The sequence below is a fragment of the Oncorhynchus keta genome, chromosome 34 (assembly GCF_023373465.1).
Source record: "Oncorhynchus keta strain PuntledgeMale-10-30-2019 chromosome 34, Oket_V2, whole genome shotgun sequence".
In the NCBI taxonomy this organism is placed as follows: domain Eukaryota; kingdom Metazoa; phylum Chordata; class Actinopteri; order Salmoniformes; family Salmonidae; genus Oncorhynchus; species Oncorhynchus keta.
Window position 1 is genome coordinate 25,066,830 of NC_068454.1, and position 17,428 is coordinate 25,084,257.

Below are 17,428 nucleotides of genomic sequence, written 5' to 3' on the forward strand. Positions count from 1 at the left end.
GGTGTGTGTGTGTGTGTGTGTTTGTTCCTTTTACTTTGCAGGCTGCACCCATAAATTGTTCATGTATGCATAACATGTTTGTGACCGTGCTAGAACAGTCAACACACTCCCCACAGACGTTTCCCTCCTCTGAGTTGTGTTTTCAGTAGTGATTAATGTGTTTGTGTACAGCCTCTGGATTGTGTTCCCTAATTGGCCTTTATCTCTTCCAGAGCTCTGTCTCTATCTTAGCCTCTCTGGGAGACCCGGGCCAGAGAGACGGGCCAGAGAGACTTTAGAACATGCTGGAGGGAGAAAGCTTCTGCTTGTCTTGTTGTTTTAGTCTGCAGAACTCAGCACAGCCAATTCTCTGACCTATGCCCTAAATGCAGTAGTCCCCATGATATTACCATGTCTAATGTCTCAGCTTGGAACCTCTTTAAAAGACACACAACCTGTAAAATGGAGTCAGAAAATATATCCTTCCATGTACAGTAGGTCAAAATCACAAATTTCCCCATACAGTTTCACAAACAACTTGACAGCCTCAAGCTTTCTTATGATTAATGAGCAAATACATTTCTGAATTACACTGTAGGTTCAGGGAATCCTCTTGGGCGAGTTGACTAAGGGGCATGAGAATGTGTGCTCCTGTTTTAGATATCCCCATCTGCAAGTTGAAAGGTTAAAAATGGAGACATGCTACTTCATGATGCAGCCAGGGACCACCATAGTGTACTTAATAAAACTAGGGGCCACACACACAGTGTCCTGCAGGTCTTACTCTACTGGCGTAGAGCTACTTACTGTACTTATAGACATTATTTAATAAATCAATGCTAATGAGCCAATTTTTAAGAGACTGCCAGCCATACTGTCATTTGATATGGTGATGATAAGCCTACAGGTAAAACTTGGCACCTCCATAGCGTAGTTAACCAACTGTGAACCCTGGGAAGCAAGACCAGCACAACAAGAAATGGCTAGCTTATCTCATAATGGCCAGATATGGTGACCATAAACAAGACCGCTAACTAGCTCCGTGTGTTAACTGATAGTGATGTCAGTGCTCCTGATACCTGCTCTCTGTCGCCCCCTGTGGCTGTCCATAGCAACAGCGTCGCGAGCGGGAGATGAGGAGACAGCAGGAGCGTGAGCAGCGGCGCCGCGAGCAGGATGACAAGAGGCGTATGGAGGAGGTTGAACGCCGGCGTAAAGAGGAGGAGGAGCGCAGGAGGGCAGAGGAGGAGAAGAGGAGGGCTGACCGCGAGCAGGTAGGAGAACTCTCCATTGACAACACTCTCCTTCATAGTACATGTAGTCTTCCCTGACACTTGATGACCTGTGTGTCTGTGTGTGTTTTTATTGTCAGGAGTACATCCGTCGCCAGTTGGAGGAGGAGCAGAGGCACCTGGAGATCCTGCAGCAGCAGCTGCTCCACGAACAGGCCATGCAGCTGGTGAGACCAAACTCTGTAAGCCTATCTATCTACTTCTATCCATCTAGATATCTTCCATTATCCATCTGTTCTTCTAGCCTTCTAAGTCATTGGATTGTAATTTATGGGTTTCGCTCTGTAGTAGGGTGTTGGAGAATGGCTAGCAAGTTTTAGATTTATTGAAGTCCCACTACTCTAACTGTCTCAAGAAAATCTGGTTAGAGTATGTCACAGTATGGCAGATCTGAAGGGAGCTAACTATTGAGCTTGGAGGTTATGAATTCTCTGGGTTGTGGAAGTCAGTGTTTATTACAGTTCTTAAGTGATGATGTCACCAGGATGTGTCCTATCTACAGGAAGAGAGGGGTTTCATTGTTTCTTTCCCAATGTTCCTAATTCTGCTGAGACGGTGTGTTAGCGGATCTGCATGGCAACGTGTTTATGTTGTGTATGTTGTTGAAGGCCTATGTTCCTCCAGGGGTTTGAGAAGAGGACATTAGATAATGTGAGGATATGATCACTCACATCCTTCCACACCACCATTGTGTGTCATTGATTCTGTTACACAGTCTTACTGTCCCCCACCATGTCTTCTTACTCATCATCAACTTTTAGCTCAGTCATTTTTCCTTTACATCTTAAACCAATTTTTGGGCTATACTGGAATAGTCAATATTCTCAAAGCATTCAAATTCTTAGAATAATTGGGCCCCGGTGAAAATACAAACCCATTAATCAGTTTCCTGGTTACATGGATACAGCTTCTTCCATTAAGACACCAGCCCTCATTCTACAGAACTCCTTAAAATAGAACAGCACACACCATGGCAAGTTTAGATGATGCACCACCACACCTCCCTGCACTCAGGAGCACAAGTGGAAGGAGCTGGAGGAGCAGCGTATGGCCCAGAAGCTCCAACAGCAGGATCAGTCCTATCTACTGCTTCTCCAACAGCAGCCCAAATCCCTGCCGCCAGCCACCAACAGGCCTCAGTCCCCACAGCAACTGTTGATTCAAGAGAAGACCAAGTCCCCACAGCAACTGTTGATTCAAGAGAAGACCAAGTCCCCACAGCAACTGTTGATTCAAGAGAAGACCAAGTCCCCACAGCAACTGACTTCTGACCCCAAAGGCCCCGCCACAATCGGAGAGGTGAAACCCAGCTCTGTTGCCATGACACTACTGCTGAATGCTACCATTGCTTGTGCTGCTGCTGTCATAAACAGCTTTAAGAATAATATCTACTGTAGGGTGTGCATCTCTGTGGGGTGTGTGGCTTGATTGCTGGTGTGAGGGACTTTCACTTTATTGGTCATATTACTAATCTTGCTCAGGATGAGACAACGCTCAACAGTTCCCTGTGTGTATCAAGAATGTTCTACCACCCAAAGGACATCCAGCCAACTTGACACAACTGTGGGAAGCATTGGACTCAACATGGGCCAGCATCGCTGTGAAACGCTTTTGAGTCCATGCCCTGACGAATTGAGGCTGTTCTGAGGGTAAAATGTGTGGGGGGGGGGTAAAATGTAGGAAGGTATTCTTAATGTTTTGTACACTCAGTGTAGAAACTACAGATACAGCCCTGTCTAAACTACTGACCCATATTCTTTCTACATTCAAATGGCAGTCTATTAGCATTTCACCATTCCCCAATCTGTCCAATCAAATATTCAGTGAAGAGTACTGTTTGGGATTTACATTAGCAGACACTCTTAGCAAGTTACAGTTAGTGCATTCATCTTAAGATATGTTGGACAACCACATCACACACATCACAATCACTTTATTCAGGAAAAATACATACTCTATCAGCTAAGTCAGCGCTAGTAAGGGGGGTGTTTGATGGCACAAGTGGGGAGCCCAGCCGACAGTGAGTTGCAGTAGTCCAGACAGGAGATGAGGAGTGCCTGGTTAAGGACCTGTGCCTCTTCCTGTGTGAGGTAGGGTCGTACTCTACGGATGTTCAAGAACATGAACCTGCAGGAGCGAGTCACTGCATTGATGTTTGCAGAGAACGACAGGGTCATGCCAAGGTTCTTTGCACTCTGGGAGGGGGACACCGTGGAGTTGTCAACTGTGATGGAGAGGACTTGGGAGTGTGGAAGCTTTCCCCGGGTGGAAGAGCAGCTTCATCTTGTTGCGCTTGAGGTGGTGGGCCGACATCCAAGCTGAGATATCTGCCAGACACGCAGATATGCATGCCGCCACCTGGGTGTCAGAAGGGGGAAGGAGAAAAGAAGTTGAGTGTCTTCTGTATAGCAATGATAAGAGCGACCATGTGAGGATATGACGGAGCTAAGTGACTTAGTGTATAGAGAAAAGTGGAGAGGACCGAGCCTTGGGGGACACCAGTTGTGAGACTACGTGGCGCAGACACAGATCCTCTCGACGTCACTTGGTAGGAGCGGCCTGCCAGGTAGGATGCAATCCAAGAGTGTGCAGAGCCTGAGACCTCCCAGCCCTGAGAGGGTGGAGAGGAGGATCTGATGGTTCACCGTTTTAAAGGCAGCGGATAAATCTAAGAGGATGAGAACAGAGGAGACAGAGTCAGCGTTGGCAGTGCAGAGAGCCTCCGTGACACGGAGAAGAGACGTTTCTATTGAGTCAGCTGTCTTGAAGCCTGACTGGTTAGGGTCAAGAAAATCATTCTGAGAGAGCTAGTGAGAGATTTGGCCAGAGACAGCACGCTCAAGTGTGTTGAAAATAAAGGGATACCAGTCTGTAGTTTGACGTCAGAGAGGACGAGTGTTGGTTTCTTGAGGGGAGTGACTCTGGCCATTTTGAAGTCAGAGGGGATGCAGCCAGTGGTCAGGGATGAATTTGAGGAATGGGAGAAGGTCTCCAGAGATGGTCTGGAAAAGGGAGGAGGGGATGGGGTTGAGAGGGAAGCTTGTCGGACTGCCGGACCTAACTAGTTGCAGGATTTCATCTGAAGAGAGAGGGGAGAAAGAGGTCAAGGCGAAGGGTACTTCTGTGTGAGTTGGACCATTGGACACAATAGGCTGAGTGAATGAGGAGCGGATGTCATCAACCTTATTTTCAAAGAGGTTGACAAAGTCATTGGCACAGAGGGAGAGGGAGGGTGTGGAGAATTGAGGAATTAAAACGTGTAAAATAGTTTTCTAAAGCTTTACATTTAGAGTTATAGAAAGTGGCTTTAGCAGCGGATACAGAGGAAGAGAAAGTACAGAGGGAGTGAAAGGATGATAGGTCCTCTGGAAGTTTTGTTTCCCTCCATTTAAGCTCAGTTGCCCACAGCCCTGTTCTGTAAGCTCGCAATGAGTCACTCAGCCACGGAGCAGGAGGGAAAGGCCGAGCCAGCTGGGAGTCATAGAATGCAGGGGACAGCGTGAGTCATAGGATGCGTAAAGGGAAGAGAGGAGGGTTGAAGAGGCAGAATCAGGGGACAGGAGGAGAGAAGGATTTAGCTAAAGGGAGAGAAGACAGAAGAGGAGAGAGTAGTGAGAGAGAGAGCAAATATTGTGATAGCGCATGACCATCTGGGTAGGGGCTGTGGCTAGGGTTGGAGTAGAGGGAGAAACAAAGTAGTGATCAGAGAGACCTGGAGGTTGGTGGCAGTGAGATTAGTAGGCGAACAGCCTCTAGTCGTGGGAGGGGACTGGGAAAAGGTGGGAGGGGACTGGGAAAGGGTGGGAGGGGACTGGGAAAGGGTCGGAGGGGACTGGGAAAGGGTCCGTTCAAAAGAGGCAAGGAGGGGAAAGGAAGTTGTAAAGAAATTAATCAAATGCAGCGATAGATGACAACAATGTTAAGCTTGAAATGGACAAGTGACAGTGACAGCATGGAATTTAAATGAGGGTGAGTGAGGGAGAAAAGAGAATCCCCACTTAGGAGAAATTAATTGCCCTGTGCCACCTCCACGATGACCAGATGCTCTTGGACTATGAGAGAAAACATAGTCAGATGAAGAGAGAGTAGCTGGAGTAACAGTGTTCTCTGGGGTGATCCAATTCTCCGTCAGGGCCAGAAAGTCAAGGGACTGAATGGCAGCATAGTTCCAAACACTGCCAGAGACCAGGAATTTTGTGGTTTTGTGCCCATGGTACACTAAATTAGAAGGGTTACAGCCAAGGGGTGGGGAGCGTCTGTAAAGCCTACATGGAGAGGAGCAAACAGGTATAGAAAACAAGTACATAGTTGTCAAAGCTACAAAAGACTATGCAGAACAACTCGGCAGAACCATCCTTGTTTTTTCGTCGACGCTCTTAATTTTGCATCGAGCTGCCGCTGATAGCTCCCGCTGAAAAAACGGGAGCCTGAAGTACTAACACTTGCTAATTTCCTTGTAGAGGTAAAGAGCACACCTCCCGGTACCTATTGCCGGTACCAAATTGGATGCAGTCTATCACAGTGCCACCCGTTTTGTCACCAAAGCCCCATATACTACCCACCACTGCAACCTATACGCTCTCGTTGGCTGGCCCTCGCTTCATACTCGTCGCCAAACCCACTGGCTCCAGGTCATCTACAAGTCTCTGCTAGGTAAAGCACCGCCTTATCTCAGCTCACTGGTCACCATAGCAGCACCCACTCGTTGCACGTGCTCCAGCAGGTATCTCTCACTGGTCACCCCCAAAGCCAATTCCTCCTTTGGCCACCTTTCCTTCCAGTTCTCTGCTGCCAATGACTGGAACGAACTGCAAAAATCACTGAAGCTGGAGACTCATATCTCCCTCACTAGCTTTAAGCACTAGCTGTGAGAGCAGCTCACAGATCACTGCACCTGTACATTGCCCATCTGTGAACAGCCCATCCAACTACCTCATCCCCATACTGTATTTATTTATTTATCTTGCTCCTTTGCACCCCAGTATCTCTACTTGCACATTCATCTTCTGCACATCTACCATTCCAGTGTTTAATTGCTATATTGTAACTACTTTGCCACCATGGCCTACTTATTGCCTTAACTCTCATATCTTACCTCATTTGCACTCACTGTATATAGACTTTTTGTTTTCTTTTTTTCCGACTGTATTATTGACTGTATATTTTGTTTATTCCATGTGTAACTCTGTGTTGTTGTAACTCTGTGTGGAACTGCTATGCTTGATCTTGGCCAGATCGCAGTTGCAAATGAGAGCTTGTTCTCAACTAGCCTACCTGGTTAAATAAAGTGAAATAAAACAAGTTTAAAAATGGCTAATTGCCTAGGAGAGGAGAAACCACTCCCCCTCCAATACAGCCACTGATTACAATGGTAACAGTCACATATTGCCCTGCTACTTCATCCTGGTTAATGTGTTAACAATCATCTGCAAGTTAATATCAGTCAGCAGTTCTCACACCAAGGAGGCTACTGTAAAGACAGGCAGCACTTAAAGTAGATGGCCCTAGATAGCAAAAAGACTGTACTAGACAACAACCGATTTAAGACAAAAATGATACTTATCACTCATGGAGATATCAGGAGTCCTCTGACTATAGAATGAAGCACAGTTGCTAAATGGAGACAGATGCCTGTTGTCAGATAGAGATGCAGCATCTTGGACATGTTTTAACTGCCCACCTCTTTATATTTATATCCTCTTCAAACTAAATGATTATGAACATAAAACTTGAAGCTGTGCTTTCAGCCAACGCCTGCTTTGCAACTACTAAAACCTCTTATGATGTTTTAGGTTTTGAATCCATTTCCAGAATGATCTCATGGTCTCTATTCATCATTCAATTAAACCTATGTAGATAGATCTTTTTTGGGGGGGGGGCAATATACTATATATCAAATGTGAAGGGTTCTGTCCATATTCTGTCCACATCCATCCGTACTTATTTCTCTACCTCAAACTTCTTAACATTTTACACACATAATGCCATTATTCAGTCATCATTCCCCACCGTTTGTAAAACAATGTCGTTAACATGATTGCCACGTTTTCCTAACAGACATAAGTATTATTTCCCCTCATTGAAGCCCTTTCGAGTGTATGGTAACATGGACCACTCTGTTTCGGGGGGGGTTCTAATAAATGCTGCTGTTGTCGCTATCCTAGAGCTAATGACCCAGTCTGATATAGAGGCAGCTCATTAGGCCTTGCTCTGCTGTGTATCCCTGGTTCTACCCTCTACTGGTCTGACCTGCTGCTTACATTATCACCTGCAGGGAAAGAGTCAGGAGGACAGGGGTCTGGAGTCTGGCTTTTGTCAGCTGAATGGTTGAAACTAACCTGTCCCTCCTATCCTCAGGTGCAATACTAAACAGGTCTTGTTTGTTGACTGTGTTCTGCCAGTAGGTCTCCTTTGATGCACTAATAGATGATGAACAAGCCTCCACTGTTGTTCTTCATGTCATAATATCTCTCTCTGGTTGTCATGTTGTGGTAATGCTTTCTAGTCCCTGCTAGTGTGCCTGTCTTCATGGTGGTCCTAACTGATCTTACTACTGACCCCTCCCACTGCTGCTGTGGCTCAATCCTCTTTGGCTTGGTGACGGTAAATGACTCTGTCCCTCTCTCTGTCCTTGCTGTATGTCCCTCCAGGCCGATGAGAGGTACCGTAAGAACATCCAAGGATCTCCTCAGGCTGCCCAGGTTAAGGTCCAGCCCCCAGTTCCTCCCCGCGCCGCAGAGACCGTCGCTAATGGAAACGCGCCCGCCATGCACAGACCGATGGAAGCCCAGGTAACCACGGCAACCAAGATGGCCTACCGGCAGTAGCTTATTCCTCCTTTCGCTACACTGTCCTTTTCCTTAATTATTTTTCCAATCCCTTCTTCTTTCCAAGTAGGTCTAACAGGACGGTCTCTCTCCCTCTCTCTCACTCTCTCTCCGGGTTGTGTATCAGTAGTGGGGTCTAACTAGCTACAGTAGATGACTGTTTTTGTGTTCACTATCTTTCTGTTCTCCCCCTCCCTTGGTTCTAGCCTCCGTTCTAGCTGAATTCTTTCACTGTGCGGAGAAATGTGGGCGTTGTTCTCTGTCCCTTAATGATGACATAGTTGAACTTTCTGGTCCCTTTAATGGGTTCCTCCAATGTATTTGATGCTTCCCTGGGTGACAGCCTATCCTCCACCACTGTGTTAGTATGAAGTCCAGGCTGCTTGCTTCTGATCTGGCCACTCACTGTTCAATACCAGCTTCACCCACTCACTCTACCTCTGACTGCCTTCTGTATTATGTGAGTGTGTGTGTGTATGTGAGTGTATTCATTGCCAGATTGTTGATTGAGATGGTCAATTCTTTATGAAAGTATAGCTGTTACATTGGGACTGTGTGCTAAACAACACAAACACATCCAGAATTCATCTTTCTGTTTTCACAGTGACTCAGTATATATCTCAACTGCTCAGGGAGAAAGACTCAACCAGCCCAGCATGAATACAGTCATTGTTGCAGTTCACCATTCGGGGCAACATTCTTTTTTTGGATAATGTCATGGTGATTAGATGAAACATTGTTGAATTTGGTGGCAATGATGATGATGTAATTGATTGCTACATTTTTTAGCAGAGCCATTTAAATGCATTAGTCACTGCACTCGTTAGTGACACATCATTAGAGACAGATATGAAGCGTGATGACATGGGCTCGTTACAAAAGACTCATTTGTTGAGGGATATGTCTCTTTCTATGGGGCTTCATGTCTGAGGGCCTCTCAGTACATATTTGAAAGTAATAGGACATGGAATAATTTCAGCTATAAACCTAGTATTGATATGTTCCTATTGGATGATACTCTTCTCAGTTACTTTTCACCAAAAAAGTATCCTTGAATATGTGCATGCCATTTGTGTGATTGTGTCTGTTCATGCATGATGCTAGCTCATCTGTGTATGCCTTGTTTATGTGATCCATGCTCATTCTCACAACTGGTGATGAGACTGAAGCTTCATGAGCACCAAAACAGGTAGAGCTGTCATTGGCTGTCTGTGATGTGAACCAATCAAATCTGTCTTCCTCAGACTTCATATTTGTTGCATGACTGCTCCACCCATTTTTATGCTTCCTGAAGCTTCCGTATCCAATCACTGTATGCTGCCTGTGTTTGTGGTCTTGTTCTCTTGTTGTCTCCCTCCTCCTCCCCCATTCCTCCCAATGTGTCCTTCCCCTCTGATGAACCCCGTCTGTCTATCTGTCTCTGGAAGGTCCAATGGTCCCACCTCTCCGGTCTAAAGAGCAGCATCGCCACTCCCCCTGTTGTCTCACGCTCTCATTCCTTCAGTGAGCCCATCGTCACTGGTTTTACACACCTCAACCTACGCTCTCAGGAGCAGCACCATCAACCTGCACCATCATCATCATCATCATCGCCCGCACACACTGACCTGCAGCCCCACCCGCAGCCTAGGGCCACTCCCCTCGAGAAGGCCCCCACAGACGACTCCCCTCCCAGGGTAAGAACAGGCCTATCCCCTGGCAAAGGAGAGTAGACTGTTAGTCATTTGACGACTTTACTAGGAAGTCTGAACTGTAGACAGGTAGACTGGTAGTCACTAGATGGCCATGCTGGAGAGTACAATACTGGAGTGAATGAGCAGAGTGACGTTGTCTCAGTAATAGCTAAGATGGGGCGACCTCCTCCTTGAGCTCTGCTGCCCGACCCAAGCCCGACTGGCCCCAACATTATACATCGGGTTAGGGCAGGGTAAGGCTTATTTTTTCATCAGTAACTAGGGTACGGGCAGGGCTCGGGTATCACTAAATTGATCGCTAACATTTTGAAGCTGAGCCATTTGCTCGTGCTCTGCTGCGCTGTACAGTCATATCTGACTAAGATCATAACATGGTGTCAGAAGTGCTTCAACCTAATAAAATATAAAACAGGAGAGATTATTTCACTGAAAATAATTGTTGCTTGAGTTTTGAGTGATGAAAGTAGCCAACAGCTAACTGCTCTCTGTCTCGTCATTGGCGCGGCAGGGTAGCCTAGTGGTAAGGTTGCATGTTCAATCCCCGAGCTGACAATCTGTTGTTCTGCCCCTGAACAGGCAGTTAACCCACTGTTCCTAGGCCGTCATTGAAAATAAGAATTTGTTCTTAACTGACTTGCCTAGTAAAATAAAGGTAAAATTTAAATAAAAAAATTGAGCAGCCCAAGCGGAACCGTTGCTATGGATACTCTCAGACCCAGAGCCGCCATGAGAAAAGCACATGCAGAGCGAACAGAGTGCATGAGCGAGTGACGGACAGAGAGGAGCAGCTAATGGATTTACTAATGGAGGAAGTTATTTCTGATTTCGGGTTTTGAGCAGGGCCGGGCCTTCAATTTGTCAGAATCAATCGGACCTTAACGTCGCGGACATGGCTCGGGCTCTGACTTAAAATTCAAGCCTGTGCAGGGCTCTACCACCTCCTCACCCTGGCCTGGTGAGAGGATTCAGAGAGAGCAGAACGTTATGAAAGGATTAGAGGTCCATTTTCTGTTCTCTATTCCCCCTCTATTGTCTCTCCTCACAGAACCCTCCCTCGTTCAGCCTCCCAGCCTCCCAGACCTCAGAAGGAGACTGTTTTAAAAATAGCAGAGAAAGAAAGCTGCAGCAGCAATCACTTGAATGCTGAGTGCTTTTACATCTCAGCATTTTAGAAATGTCCCCAAATGAATGGGAAGCTGGAGGCTATCACAAATGAGGGGTAGGATTCCGTCTGTTCTAGGAAAATATCATCATTCATCATGTTGAAATCTAGACGTTGGCCCCTTTTTCCCCCCATCTGCACAAATTAGAGGTGGAAGTATTGTCCTCTCTTCACATAGGGCCTACCTATCAAACATCACTTCCTCTTCCCTGGTGAGGTATGAGTATGTCATTTCCTGTTCTGCCCCCTCCACTTCCCAAACGAGCCTCTGTTAGTGTCTCAAATCAATGTCAGTGTTAGTATTCCTTCTGAATGGAGAGGCTGTTTGTTCTGCTCTGCTTTGGATGCTGTGCCCTGTTCTTAGGCTATTTTCCCTCCTGTCCCCTGGAAACTACTACAGAGGAATGCTAACAAATCAATAATATAACCTGACAACTGTGTTTGTGTTAAGTCAGGGGTTGATAAGGGGAAGAGTGTGGCTATAATGCGGTCTTTTTCTGTGTATCAGACCTAACTCTTTCAGTGGGGTGACTTTACACAGTGTGGGTATAGGGGAACATAATTTGGACATTGTAGAAACGTTGTCGGGACCTTGTAAGGATGTCTTAAAAGTGTGTCTAGCATTTGTGCTCCTGGCACCCCTATGTCACGCTCTCTCGTGCATACACTCGCTCCGAGGGTGTGTCTCTGTAGAGTTTGTGTGAGAGCTGGCATCTGTCTGTATGGAAGGTTCCTGTGAGGACAACGTCCAGGTCTCCAGTACTGTCATGCAGGGACTCCCCTTTCCATGGCAATGCCACACCTAGCAACCCGGTGAGCCAGAGGAAAGCCAGCAGGTACCTTTTCATGTCCCTCTTTCTATCTGCCCTTTCTCTGTCCATCTCTCTGTGTCTGTCTCCCCCTCTATTGTGCTGTTTCACCACCCCCCTCTCCTTTCCTCTTCTTTTCGAGTGTTGAGTACTGTAATGTAAAACCTCTTCACTGTGTGTCTATCTGTTCTCTGTGGAGTCCTGGTCTTCTCTGTGTGTGGATACTGTGTGTCTGTCTGTTCTCTGTGGAGTCCTGGTCTTCTCTGTGTGTGGATACTGTGTGTCTGTCTGTTCTCTGTGGAGTCCTGGTCTTCTCTGTGTGTGGATACTGTGTGTCTGTCTGTTCTCTGTGGAGTCCTGGTCTTCTCTGTGTGTGGATACTGTGTGTCTGTCTGTTCTCTGTGGAGTCCTGGTCTTCTCTGTGTGTGGATACTGTGTGTCTGTCTGTTCTCTGGGGAGTCCTGGTCTTCTCTGTGTGTGGATACTGTGTGGGAGGCTTTTATGTAACATTACTCACTGCTCTGCCCTGTGATACATATCCTTGTCTCCTATTTGTGTGTGTGTGCACACCTTTTCTCTCTTAGCAATTCTCTATAATGCTGAGCTTCATCTCCTGTGAGACTTTGTGTGCATGTCTATGAAAATGTATGCGTCTATATGTCTGTCTATGAAAATGTATGCGTCTATATGTCTGCCTATGAAAATGTACCGTACCAGGCAAAAGTTTGGACACCTACAGGTTTTTTTTTTTTTTTTACCATTTTCAACATTGTAGAATAATAGTGAAGACAACAAAACTATGAAATAACACACATGGAATCATGTAGTAACCAAATAAAATATATTTGAGATTTGAGATTCTTCAAAGTAGCCACCCCTTTGCATTGATAACAGATCTGCACACTCTTGACATTCTCTCAACCAGCTTCATGAGGTGTGCTTTTGTTAATTGTTAATTTGTGAAATTTCTTTCCTTCTTAATGCGTTTGAGCCAATCAGTTGTGTTGTGACAAGGTAGGGGTGGGATACAGAGAATAGCCCTATTTGGTTAAAGACTAAGTCCATATTATGGCAAGAACAGTTCAAATAAGCAAAGAGAAACGACAGTCCATCAATACTTTAAGACATGAAGGTCAGTAATTACGGGAATTTTCAAAAACGTTGAAAGTTTCTTCAAGTGCAGTCGCAAAACCCATCAGGCTCTATGAGGAAACTGGCTCTCAAGAGGACCACCACAGGAAAGGAAGACCCAGAGTTACCTCTACTGAAGAGAAGTTCATTAGAGTTAACTTCACCTCAGATTGCAGCCAAAATAAATACTTCAGAGAGTTCAAGTAACAGACACATCTCATCATCATCTGTTCAGAGGAGACTGTGAGAATCAGGTCTTCATGGTCGAATTGCTGCAAAGAAACCACTACTAAAGGACACCAATAATAAGAAGACGCTTGGGTCAAGAAAAACGAGCAACGGACATCAGACTGGTGGAAACCTGTCCTTTGGTTTGATGAGTCCAAATGAGAGATTTTTGGTTCCAACCGCCGTGTCTTATTGAGAAGCAGAGTAGGTGAACGGATAATCTCCGCATGTGTGGTTCCCACTGTGAAGCATGGAGGAGGAGGTGTGATGGTGTGGGGGTGCTTTGCTGATGACATTGTTGGTGATTTATTTGAATTCAAGGCATTCTGCAGCGATACGCCATCCCATCTGGTTTGTGCTTAGCCGGACTATCATTTGTTTTTCAACAATGAGTTGGACCGCAGAGTGACGGAAAAGCAGCCAACAAGTGCTCAGCATTGGTGGGATCTCCTTCAAGACTGTTGGAAAAGCATTCCAGATGAAGCTGGTTGAGAGAATGCCAAGAGTGTGAAATCTGTCATCAAGGCAAAGGGTGGCTACTTTCAAGAATATAAAATATAAGAGATATTTTGATTTGTTTAACACTTTTTTGGTTACTACATGATTCCAAATGTGCCATTTCATTGTTTTGACGTCTTTACCATTATACTACAATGTAGTAAATAGTACAAATAACTTAAAACCCTTGAATGAGTATGTGTGTCCAAAGTTTTGACTGGTATTGTATATATTTTGCCTATATGTAAAGTATGTGTGTCTATAATCTCTCTCCACAGTGCTGCAGCGGAGCCGCGTCTGCTGTGGGAGCGGGTGGAGAAGCTGGTCCCCAGGTCAGGCAGTGGTAGTAGTGGTAGTACTGGCAGTTCCTCTGGCTCCAGTAACTCCAGCTCTCACAGCGGCTCAGGGGAGAGATTCAGAGCCCGCTGTGAGTCTTATGTTCCCCTGATACACACACGCGCACACACATGCATAGTCTCATGAGGAGTTCCTCACATACACACTCTCAAGACACACACACATAACTATTGTATACAAAGTACCCAATTATTGGTAATCAAATGATAATACATTTAGCACCACATTGCAGCATTGGATTACAGTATATGATTCATTAGAGTACATTAGCCATTGAATACACCACAAAAAATTCTGCACATAGCTCTTTAGTTTACTGACCGGTATCCCCGCTGTCCCCCTCTCAGCGTCATCAAAGTCTGAGGGTTCTCCCCTTCAGCGCCCAGAGCATGCTGGGAAAACCCCAGAGGAGAGGAAGGAATTGGTCAGACCTAACCAACCGGTGGTGAGATCTTACCCCCGTAAAACTGTTGGACTAGCTGACTAGTGTACTAGCTAGTGTACTAACTGGTGTTGAACGAGACCAAGTGTTGTGACAATTCAAAAAGCGGTGGAAATAACAGTTTTGAGTGGGAATGATGGTTTTACAATGATCTGACATAGTTATTTTTGTCTTTCGCCCTTTGCGCTGTGGATTACTGGTACTCATGTGAATTCTGTAGGGGGAAATGGTAAGCTAGAGTGAAATAGAGCGTGTTTGTACTGACAATCTCATTGGCTGAAGGGTTCTGTACTAATGACTTGCCTCTCTCCTGATTGGTGCTATTTTACTCATGCTCCTTTTAACGTCTCCTCCCCCATACTTCTTATATTTCTTTCTATTGGATCATTCAATCTCTCTCATGCTTGCAGCCCCTTCATTCCTTGTATGCTCGGGTCTGGTCTTGTCATCTGATGACTCACTAACCTCTTCCAGCCTTGTGGACAGATTGGAATTATGGCAGCAGTGTGTTATTACTCATGTGGCGGCAGGTACCCTAGCGGGTACCCCGAGCTGACAAGGTAAAAATCTATTGTTTTGCCCCTGAACAAGGCAGTTAACCCACTGTTCCAAGGCCATCATTGAAAATAAGGATTTGTTCTTAACTGACTTGCCTAGTTAAATACAAAAATCTATTTTCTCATCTCCTGTTGGATTTGCTACTCACCGGCTCACTCCTCATTGGCTGGAGCACCTGTGACTTCACTTCCTCCCCAAGCAGCTTCCTGCATCCTGTCTCCTGCATTTAACCCTGCGAATGACCCGGCAACAAATCCACAACCCGGAAAAAGAGAGAGAGAGAGACTGAAAGAGAGAGAGGAAGGAAACCGAATTTGACCTCTAACCTCTGACCCCACCCTCCTTTCTAGGACCTGACGGCACTGGCCAAAGAGCTGCGTGCAGTGGAGGATGTTCCACGTCCCCACAAGGTGACGGACTACTCCTCATCCAGTGAAGAGTCGGGCACCACAGATGAGGATGATGATGAAGAGGTGGACCAGGAGGGGGGGGAGGAGTCTACCTCAGGACCAGAGGACTCTCGGGCTGTGTACGTATTGGAGGACCTGTACCTGAACCCCAACCCTATCCCTACTCACAATGACATCATATTGCAATGACATTTGAGCGTGTGAAGGAAAATGAATGTGATTAGAACAATCTCTTCCTGATTCTCTATTTATGCCACCTCCAGCTCTTCGAGGCTGAGCAACGGTGAGACGGAGTCGGTGAAGACTATGATCGTTCACGAGGAGGGCGAGAGTGACGCTAAAACCACACCCTGTAAAGATGGCACTCTGATCGTCAGACCGGTAAGGCCAACACCCAGGCCACCCCATCTACCTCTCTTATAACAACATATCAGTCACACACTGTAAACCCTTAAACCCAGTTATTTTATTTTATTGTGATATTTCACTCATTTGTCCTTTTATGGTTTATCCACTGTGTTTAATATTGTATTGGACCTTGCTTTGTTATTTGTTCTCTCATTGTTTACTTTGTGTTGCTGGTGAAGCCAATGGGTCAGGGTTAGAATGGAAAGGGCTTTGTTAACCTGAAGAAATGCACCCACTCCCAGTATTAACCACCGGTTCTCCCATTGGACGACAGCATAGTCCTGCAACAGATTGAACTTCATAAAATGCCTCCAATAAAGTCCTAAAGTCCTAGAAATAATATAGAGTAAAATTACACTGTTGGTCTCTGTTACTGACAATTCTCTTTCACTTAATCCCCAAATGAATGTGTCTGAAGTCTCTTACAGTAGTAGACTGTAGCTTCAGTAGACTACTTCAGTAGACTAGCCTTCCCTTAACACAAGTAGCCAATAGAATCCCTCCTCCTCAGGGAAAGAAACTTAGACCCAAAGTGTGCCCCTGTTCTTACTTCCAGAGTGCAGGTGACAGCAAAAAGCGACCTGTCCCCAGCCCTGGTCAAGGCCCTGTCCTTGGCTTTGTCCCCAGCCCCGGGCTAATTCACCCTGCCCTCCAGGGCCACCCCGTTCTCCAAGGCCACCAGGAGAGAAATGGCTTTGCAGGCCGCATTCACCTCCTGCCTGACCTGATCCAGCAGAGCCACCACTCCCCCTCCTCCTCTGCCTCCTCCTCCCCCTCCTCCTCCAGCCTGACCAGCCCCACCATGTCAATGTCCCCCCAGAGCCCCCTGGACAAGCTCAGCATGCTACTGGAGGTATGTCCCTCTTAGCCTCCTTCTGGCCCATGGTCCAACCTCAGGCCTGGGTCTGTTAGTAACTGGTTGCATCTGGTGGTTCTGTCTCTGGCCACCTGGTGGTGTTGTCTCTCTCTCTCTCTCTCTCTGGACAACTAGTGGTGTTCTCTCTCTGGCCACCTAGTGGTGGTCTCTTTCTCTCTCTCTCTCTCTCTCTCTTTCTCTTTCTCTTTCTCTTTCTCTCTCTTTCTCTCTCTTCTCTCTCTCGACACCTAGTGGTGTTGTCTCCAGTGGCGGTTCTAGACCATTTCAACTGGGGGGGCCAAGCTGGGGCCAGTTGTACTGTTAGAGGGGTCAGTTACATTAGACGTTATTGTTGTCATCGTTGTCTTCAATTGCAGGCAAAAGACCATGTTCATAATCGTCATCGTTGCCACGGTCTGTCTAGTAACGGATGTAAAAAAAAAAGAACAATAGCAAAAATGTGTTATGTAAAAATGATTTCATACTCCACATTTAGGGGGGCCACAAGGGGGTCCAAAATTGTTGTCACAGGGGCACTACCCCCCCCCCCCCACTGGTTGTCTCTCTCTCTCTCTCTCTCTCTCTCTCTCTCTCTCTCTCTCTCTCTCTCTCTCTCTCTCTCTCTCTCTGGCCACCTAGTGGTGTTGTCTCTCTCTCTCTGGCCACCTAGTGGTGTTGTCTCTCTCTCTCTCTCTGGCCACCTAGTGGTGTTGTCTCTCTCTCTCTCTCTGGCCACCTAGTGGTGTGTTCTCTCCCTCTCTCTCTGGCCACCTAGTG

At 46.3% G+C, this 17,428-nt stretch overlaps 1 protein-coding gene across 5 annotated transcripts in view; it reads left to right on the forward strand.

Moving 5' to 3' along the window:
* Positions 1-17,428, forward strand: part of LOC118366857 (mitogen-activated protein kinase kinase kinase kinase 4-like) — a 101,635-nt gene that overhangs the window by 67,837 nt on the left and 16,370 nt on the right. Inside the window, exons 13-22 of one of the 5 annotated variants that reach the window (XM_052493497.1) lie at positions 1,092-1,253; positions 1,352-1,438; positions 7,922-8,062; positions 9,526-9,774; positions 11,684-11,790; positions 13,899-14,047; positions 14,325-14,422; positions 15,328-15,506; positions 15,651-15,768; positions 16,352-16,648. In XM_052493497.1, coding sequence (XP_052349457.1) covers positions 1,092-1,253; positions 1,352-1,438; positions 7,922-8,062; positions 9,526-9,774; positions 11,684-11,790; positions 13,899-14,047; positions 14,325-14,422; positions 15,328-15,506; positions 15,651-15,768; positions 16,352-16,648 — 1,587 coding nt within the window. Of the gene's footprint in view, positions 1-1,091; positions 1,254-1,351; positions 1,454-7,921; positions 8,063-9,525; positions 9,775-11,683; positions 11,791-13,898; positions 14,048-14,324; positions 14,423-15,327; positions 15,507-15,650; positions 15,769-16,351; positions 16,649-17,428 lie in introns of all 5 variants that reach the window. The other 4 variants (XM_035749627.2, XM_035749630.2, XM_035749631.2 and 1 more) reach the window with 4 other exon arrangements.